Source organism: Octopus bimaculoides, chromosome 20 (assembly GCF_001194135.2).
Source record: "Octopus bimaculoides isolate UCB-OBI-ISO-001 chromosome 20, ASM119413v2, whole genome shotgun sequence".
NCBI lineage: Eukaryota > Metazoa > Mollusca > Cephalopoda > Octopoda > Octopodidae > Octopus > Octopus bimaculoides.
In genome coordinates, this window is record NC_069000.1 from 1,818,259 (window position 1) to 1,827,482 (window position 9,224).

General features: G+C 37.2%; 1 protein-coding gene across 3 annotated transcripts in view; it reads left to right on the plus strand.

Moving 5' to 3' along the window:
• LOC106867443 (arachidonate 12-lipoxygenase, 12R-type) overlaps positions 1-9,224 on the plus strand; it is a 38,990-nt gene that overhangs the window by 21,233 nt on the left and 8,533 nt on the right. For 2 of the 3 annotated variants that reach the window (XM_014912320.2, XM_014912319.2), the window contains exons 2-9: positions 1,110-1,597; positions 2,269-2,313; positions 4,099-4,227; positions 4,844-4,941; positions 6,138-6,270; positions 6,920-7,015; positions 7,946-8,042; positions 8,471-8,588. In XM_014912320.2, coding sequence (XP_014767806.1) covers positions 1,112-1,597; positions 2,269-2,313; positions 4,099-4,227; positions 4,844-4,941; positions 6,138-6,270; positions 6,920-7,015; positions 7,946-8,042; positions 8,471-8,588 — 1,202 coding nt within the window. In that variant the 5' untranslated portion in view covers positions 1,110-1,111. Of the gene's footprint in view, positions 1-1,109; positions 1,598-2,268; positions 2,314-3,179; positions 3,364-4,098; positions 4,228-4,843; positions 4,942-6,137; positions 6,271-6,919; positions 7,016-7,945; positions 8,043-8,470; positions 8,589-9,224 lie in introns of those variants that run through there. The other variant, XM_052975038.1, reaches the window with a different exon arrangement.

The window sequence follows — 9,224 nt, forward strand, 5'->3', positions numbered from 1 at the left end:
TATATATATATATATATATATATATATATATATATATATATGTGTGTGTGTGTGTGTATTTGTTTATTGTCCCTGTGAGTTTTCTGAGGTTGTCAAATCATAATTGAATGACGGTGTTGGCCCAACCCACCATGTTTCCAAACATATAACTTCTGCATATTTACACGAACCAACTGCCAGCAATTGACCCTGATTCATTGACTTGATGCAGACTCAGACAATAGCAGGCTAAGAGCGTGTACCTTTTGACATCAAACTGCCCGAGACCGCTCTTGTTACTCTGGTTCTGTGATACAAACTTCCTGTTTTGAAGTGATCTAAATTAAATCTGTCCGTTACAATTTCATGTTCATTTATGTTCCAAACACCAGAATAATAACGTCAAAATTATTTTACTGTATTGTTCATTATTTTCGAAATTAATTGCACCCTCGCCCCACACTACAAAACTCCACCCCCGTTGAAATATGTTACCGAATGAGTTACGTGAATGATGCACTTAAAATACTTTGCTAAACGGACATTCGTTAGCACCTACTTAACACCTTTAATTAATGGATACTAGTTGTACCACATAACTACCATTGAAAATATAATCGCTGTTATCAGATCTTGTTAAGGTTTTAACTAAATGGTTCCAGGTTCGGTCCCACTGCGTGGCACATTGGGGTGGAGTCTTCTACTATAGCCTCGGGCTGACCAAAGCATTGTGAGTGGATTTGGTAGACGGAAACTGAAAGAAGACCATCGCATTCATACATACACACACACACATATATATACGTGCACACACACACACACACATACACACACATATATATATATATATCTATATGTGTGTGTGTGTGTGTGTGAGTGTGTGTTTATGACGGTGTTTGACCCACCGCAGTTTGTCTATGAAACTCACTCAAAGGCCATTGGCCAACTTGGGATTATAAGAGAAGTCACCTGTCTAAGATACCCCCTAGTGGGTCTGAACCTGAAACCACGTGGTCGTGAAGCATGCTTTGGAATCTTGCAACCATGCCCGCCACTATATATTGATTTTCGTTTTGTCATTTGAGACATAAAAACTAATTCACCGCTCCTCTTTTTCTCTTTCTTTGTAGAGATGGGACTGCAACAGTCGAGATTAAATAATGCACTCCAAATACGAACTGGAGACCAGAGGGAATCTTCGACTGATTCCAATGTTTATGTTATATTACATGACACTTCGGAAACGAAAAGTGAGAGGATTCTTCTTGACAACTGGTGCAGAAATGATTTTAAAATCGGGGCCCTCGACACGTTTAATATTAAACTTCCGGATTCGTTTACAGAAGTGAGTAAAATCGAAATCTGGACGGAGCCTTGTTCATTCGAATTAACATCTTCGAATTGGTATATAGACACAATTAAATTTGTGCGCCGTTTTAGAGGAGAAAGTGTAATGTTTCCAGTTTTCCGGTGGATTAAACCAAATCTCCATTATTATATTCACCCGTGGGATACATTTTTACCTCAGAATGATCCAGATGAAAAGCAACGGGAAGGTGAAATTGACCAGAAACGAGAGATTTACAAGATGAAATATGCAGAAGGTGCTCCTGTTTTAGTAAGTATATTTGTAAGAAAGTTTATAAGCATAATTTGTACGAAAACGTTTGGTTATTTAAGTGTTGGGTATGTTCCTTGTAGTAAACCGATGAAACACGTTCAAAGTTTCTCGTAATCTCGTATATTCCATTTCTCGTCTCTATCATTTGTTTCATATTTATGTTTAACTGCGAGTCAGTCCTGATTGAGTAAATCTATAAACCAATGCATCCGATTCCAACTTTGATAATCCTGTTTGCTTTAAGGGCATAGTGATCCGGAGCTACATTATTCTAGATCCCTTCGACTCCTATTTCACTCGTATGGACCCTCACAGCCATTCAACCTTTTTGCGTATAATTTTTAACAATGTAATCTTATATGGACCCACAAGGACCATATGAACCCAGGTAGGGAATCACTGCTCTAGATACACATGCCTATTTTTTTTTATAATAGCTTAGCGGTATTTCGTCTGCCGTTACGTTCTGAGTTCAAATTCCGCATAGGTTGACTTTGCCTTTCATCCTGTCGGAGTCGATAAATTAAGTACCAGTTACGCACAGGGATCGATGTAATCGGCTTAATCACTTTGTCTGTCCTTGTTTGCCCCCTCTATGTTTAGCCCCTTGTGGGCAATAAAGAAATAAGAAGCTATAATCTTTCATATATATATTTTTTCCTGTATAGTGTGAGTCTCTGCCGATCGACGAAGAATTCTCTGCAAAATACATGGTAAGTATTGAAAATATATTTCTATACTGATTAGCAATGATAATATTCCTTTTTCTAATTTTGACACAGTACCAGGTATTTTGTGGGGAGAAGGTAAGTTGATTATATCGACCTCAGTACTTGACTGGTATTGTATATTGGTATACTCGGCCATTTACAGTTAATCGTTTACATAACCTGAGTATCTTTCTGCCTCTACTTCGGAAGCCGCATATTTATTCCTCTATTTTTGATGTGTACAGGTTATACTTTTCAACCCGACCCGGTGTCTTACCATTTAAATACCCGATTCACTTGAATCCTGATCTATTATATATATATGTGTGTGTATGTGTATCATAATATATTTATTGTAAATTATGTGTCAATCTCTGATATAGAACTCAATACAAGTTTTTAGAATAGAATAGATAGATATGTTTATTATATCAAAAGCCAGCTATCTACTCGAAGTTTGGACCCAACTTGAGTTGCAAAAGCCAGTCGTAAGTAGCCTGGCCTGGGGCGAAACTCGGAGCAAACTATCAACTTTGGGTTTAAAAAAACAATAGGATTGTCATAAAACATTGAATTCTTCAATGTAAAAACACGCTAATTAGAGAGAGAAAAACAATTAAGTGTCGAATAATTACTCGATTGAAAACATTCTGCTGTGCAGTTTACTTCATACAGTGGAGTTAATCCCAGTGAAATAGGTTAATTACAGAAAAAAAAGAGGAAGTTAGCATGTTATACATATTTCTCAAGCCCCTAAAATTCTTGTGTGTGTGTGTGTGTGTGTGAGTCATATCCATATGTTTAATAAATATATTTAGCTTAGGTTTGAAATTAAGCCCTCATGGTTAAGGTGCAGTGGATTCTAGCGGCTTGGGATTAGAAGATAATGACAACTGTCGTCGTCATAAGGGATCTGTTGCTCTCTGCCGGAAGAAAGTGGCATAAAACTATTTAGTGAACATGTAAACAAATACGTGCCTTGGCACAAACTCGTTTACTTAATAGTTCGAGGTGAACGGTCCCAGTGTTAATGACTCTAGCATCAAATAAAGTGTGAGTGATGACTGAAGATGTATACACGACCATATCTACACATGGGAAATGGAATGGTTTTGAACAGGAAATTAAAATTGCGCTTCCGACATGATTTGATTATAATTTCTTGTTCGACGCGAAAAAAAAACAACCCTACAGAAAGTTCCGGAGTCAATATAATCGACGTAATTCTCCCCTCGAAGCCTGCAGTTTCGAGGGGAGAATTATGCGAAACTACTACTACTACTACTACTACTACTACTATCATCTTCATTATTATAACTTTAAAGTGGCGAGCTGGCAGAACCGTTAGCACGCCGAGCGAAATGCTTAGCGGCATTTCGTGTGTCTTTACGTTCTGAGTTCAAATTCAGCCGAGGTCAACTCTGCCTTTCATTCTTTCGGGGTCGAAGCATTGGGGTCAATCAAATCGACTTGCTCCAGTCCACTCAGCTGGCTAAAATCAGTTGTACCTGTAATTCAAAAGAGACCAGCCTTGTCATATTCTGTGTCTCGCTGAATCTCCCTGAGAACTACGTTAAGGGTACGCGTATCTGTGGAGTGCTCAGCCACTTGCACGCTCATTTCACTAGCAGGCGCTGTTCTGTTGATCGGATCAACTGGAACCCTCGTCGTCGCAACCGACGGAATGGCAGTACATTTTACATTGTTATCAATCGAATTCTTTTTAACAAAAAAAAAAAAAAGAAAAAAAAAGAAACGTTGAATCTCTAAATTTGTTGTCTCTTCCAGTGGAACATGTTAACGAACAAACTGGATGTGATTCTGAGAGGAATATATACCAGAATTATAGCAGACTCCTGGAAGACATTAGATGATTTAACCAATGTTTATCACGAAGAAAAACTTACGGAACCCGAGGTGTGTACTTCAATAACGTATTTTTTCATCACTTTTTATTTTTTATGTAAATATTGTTATTTATTGTTATTCAATACCCTTTTTCTTTTCGTTTTGTACCCTAATTTGTGAGCGATAAGGTTTATCAGGCGTTGGCATGGCTGTGAGTTTAAGGAGTTTGCCTCCCAGCCACAAGGTTTCGCGTTCAGTCCTACTGCGCGGCATCTTCGGCAATTGTCTTCCGCTTTAGCTACGGTCCAATTTTGAGTGGATTTGGTATACGGAAACTGAAAGAATACCATCGAGTATATATATGCATGTGTGCGTGTGTGTGTAAGTCGATATAATCGACTGGCTCCTCCCCCAAATTTCGGGTCTTGTGCCGAGAGTAAAAAAGAGTATAGGATAACCGTGCATGAGTGAGTGTTTTTGCACTTTTTAAGCAAAAATATTTCCTGTATCTTGACACGTGTTTGAAACAATAACTTTGCTGCATCACTTTACTTATTTTTGGTTCCAATTCACCATCTCCAGTCGGGTTTATCCACCCCTGATATCTTTGAATTTCAATATTTTACTGTCTTATTGTTATTTCTATATCTGAAGCAGTTCTGATCTTGTTTTGTGTCTTCCATAGTCTGTTAAATTCTGGCGGGAAGATACATGGTTTGGATATCAACGTCTAAATGGTTGCAACCCCACAGTAATTACGCTGTGTGAAGAAATACCATCCAAGTAAGTCAAGATTCTTTTCAGAACAATTAATGAAAACCAGACTCGCCTGTCACTAAATGATCGTTTCAGGAAGTTAGAAAATTCGGTTAAGTTCGAATGCCACGTGGAGACGATACTGCATCTTGGTTTGATGGGCTTTAGTCAAAGAAAAAGAGAGAAAAATAATATTTACAAGTGGTTTTGGTAAATCTGTTCTTAGAGCTGCTATAAACATTTCGTGTAATTTTCTCTCTTCAAAGTCAAAACGTCACGATTTTTGTTCCAGCGCAGGTACCACAACTTTTCAGTGGACACCTTTTTAGCTTTGCCTTTTTTTTGTGACGAGAGGTAATGGCCGAATAATAATCTATGTTTTAAAAAATATGCTATGAAAGACAGTTCCAATAAATGATGAAAATATTGGGTTGGTGCATAACTATTGCAGATTTTTTTTCAACAAATTTTATTCAACAAAAACAATAACAATATTTAGCAAAAACATCTTTAAATGACGGTTTGATCGTCTGCCAAGCAAATGGGAAGCAGTGATTGAAGTAGATGGTGAATATGCTCCGGAATAATCATTTAAAGATGTTTTTGTTACATGTTGTTATTGTTTTTGTTGAATAAAATTTGTTGAAAAAAAGTCGCAATAATTATGCACCAACCCAATATATTAACGGAATTATTCTATGAAAAAATCGTTTCGATGTCATCCTACACCATACGAACTTATCCTTCTTAGACTAGTTTCTTTTAACCAGGTGAACCAGAATTATTAAAATGTTATTATCAGTTCGAATATGCTTGAGGCACGTTTGAACCGGTGAACAAGCTACTCACTGCGTTTTGTCACGGAAAACATATCCCGTTTGTTGACAAACGGTGTGTATACATCTAGATCAGCTCGCAGCGCCACCTACCCAGACTGTGAGATGCAAGCATTTCGGAGTAGTTATCTCCTCTTCGGTCACGGACACCAGGTAGAGTTAATGAGTCACAATAATCAAGATAATTATTTTTGAAGGATTAAGAGACCTGATCACATTCTTGATACAAATAATTCTCTGTTATAAAAAGTTAGCTAAACTGAAGTTGGTGAATTTAAATCCTCTGTATTTTTCTGTATAAGAAAAATAAATCAAAAATGTTCTCGAAACACACTTCCTCCTGCCTCTGTTGATTTTTTTTTCATTTGTTTTCTTTTTTTATTGTAGACTTGGTGTGGATGATGAGGTTCTGAAACCGGTCCTGAAAGGAGAAACGCTGGAAGACTTGATCAAGAAAAAACGACTATTTTATACAGATTTGGAAATTTTGGAAGGTATTACACATAGAGAAGATTTAGATGTAAGCTCATGTTCAATCATTTTTACGTCAATTTATCTATGCTATCTTGGGTTAGAAGAATATATGTTACTGATACAATGTTTTACAGCCAGTTGTTCAGTTGTTCGTATCGCTGATTCTTATTTGCTTTGTAAGTCCGCAGAGCCAGCGGGCAATTTATTGACATACATAGAAATAGTAACAAACGCCATGAAATTGACCTTGGAATACCCAAGGTGTTCGGAGGAGATCAAATAAGGTCGAAACACCGGTGTCTGACGATTTGCCGGCGACTACTGAGCGAATCCTATGATTTTTAATACACAGTTTTCTTTGATAAATTTATCCGAGGTAAAACATTATACATAGCGCCGTTCCGGTTGTGTGTATTACATTATACACACACACAACGTTATATATACCGATATACGTGCGTGGGAGTATGTGAATATATATTCAGATCCTTTATAAAGCAAACATTTCAAGGTTCCATTGTTAATTCCATTTTGATGTGAATCTATTCATGTTCACACAACTCATGGAAATTTTATTTTCTACCAAAATAAGAAAAGTTAAGGCTGGATCTCATCTTTTACTTTCGTTCCAATCTCCCAAATATATTCATTGATTGAGATTTTGATTGGTATATACTTGACATAATTAATTACAGATGTGTGCTCCTATTGGGTTATTTATGTTGAATTCCGAAGATGATTTGGTACCAATTGCCCTACAACTGAAACAGCAAAAAGGACCAGACAATCCTGTAAGAATTTTCTAGAATATTTTCTTGTAACCAAATGTATATTTAATTTAAATTTAGTGAATTATTCTCCGCCATGTTTTTCTGTAAAACTCTGAGTATTTCAGTTTGGTGTAATTTTTACTTACATCAAATCTTTATAATGATGATTATTGGTTAATCAGTTTTCTAGTTATTTGATTAACGGAAACATCCGATTCACTGCAATGTGCTGTCAGTGGTTGTGTATTCCGCAGACATCTGTGTTTGCGTAAGAAAGACGCGTTATCAGGTATTCCTTCAGCCAGACGTGGAAAGGTCGGTTTAGTAGTCGTCACACGTGGAACGCCTCCACCGGTTGCTGCTCAGATATACTTGCAGACGCTTGCAGACACTTATGGTGCGGATGGGACATTTCGTTTCGACAAAATTTTCTGCCACTCCTTCTCTTTGTTTCCCTCCCGCCCTCCTCTCCTCACTCTGTCTTTCTCTCTCTTACACACACACACACACACACACACACACACACACACAACACACTCTATCTCTCTATCGGTACGTGTGTCTACTTGCCAATCAGACTTCGTCTCCATCTTCTCATCCAGTATCCCTCCCTTTGTTTCCAATACTCTGACTCATTCTCGTTCTCCATGTTTGCTTGACACTGTCGCCCTGCCTGCCTGCCTGCCTGCCTGCCTGCCCGTCTGACTGTCAGCCGATCTTGCGCTGCACTTAATGTCTGCCATTCCCTCTCTGTTGGTTTAAAGTACTGTGACGTATAGATTTTAGTGCTACTTTTTGCAAGTCCACCTACAACATAGATGTTTCCTTCGTTAGCTGATATATATATATATATATATATATATGGAATGTGTGTATATATGTGTAAATACTATTTCCTGTTTGTAACAATACATATTTGTCTCATTGGATTCATGTTATTTTTTCTTTTAGATATTTCTTCCTACGGACGATCATTACCTTTGGACTCTTGCTAAAATGTGGTATAATCTGGCTGATTCCAGTTTCCACCAGTCTCTTGTGCACTTGGGTAATATTATTGTTGTTATTATTATTATTATTATTATTATTATTATTATTATTATTGGTGAGTTAGCAGAATCGATAATACTCCAGGCTAAATGCATAGCGGTATTTCGTCCGTCTTTATGTTCCGGGTTTAAATTCCGTCGAGGTCGACTTTGCTTTTCATCCTTTCGTAGTCTATGAAATAAAGTACCAGTGAGATACTGGGGTCGAAGTTGGGGGTTGACCCCAATACTTGATTGGCGTTGACTTATTTTATCGACCTCGAAAGAGATGAAAGGCAAAGTCGACCTCGGCGGAATTTGAACTCAGAAAGCTATTGCGCTAATATTACAACATATTGTATCAACAGTAACTTATCACAGAAATATAGATAAATAATCAACATTGGTAGATTAATAAGATTAAGAAGTTTTTTTTTCTATTTTGTAGGTTTGACTCATTTATTAATGGAAGGAGTTATTCTTGCCATGCACAGAAATATATCCGTGTCTCACCCTCTCTACAAGCTATTGGCACCTCACACACTATTCCTTTTGGCAATCAACAGGTAAGTTTCTTTCTCTTCTCAGCTCAGCAATCTAAATCTATAGTTATGTGGCAGCTAACATTAACAATTTAGGGAGACAAAACAATTTTTAATTAACCCAAATTACACTCGTAATGTAGTGAAAAAGTATTAGATTTATTGGTTAATTCTGGTAAAAAAAAGCAAGGGACACAAATAAGGTGATGACTGCAGGCATGTTTCTCTGTTATTAAACCTCCTCTGTAAAACGTAGTGTATTCGCTCTTTGGCAGATCATTTTGGGGAGAGAGCCAGCCGATTAGATCGACCCCAGTACGCAACCGGCACTTAATTTATCGACACCAAAAGGATGAAAGGCAAAGTCGACTTCGGGGGAAATTGAACTCAGAACGTAATGAGAGACGAAATACTGCTAAGCATTTCGCTTATATATTATATATTATATATCTTAGAAAAAATAATAAGGTACTCAGAGATCTGGATGGTTGTACATTTACAGATTTTTAGTAATATGTCACATGTTTTTATAAATTAGCGCTTGCATCTATTCTAGTAGATTCTCCAGATTTCTAGTGCAGCTGAAAATGGCACTGCATTTAAATTGAAGTAATGATTGCATTGTTCAATAGATTCTGGAGAATTTACTAGAACAGATGC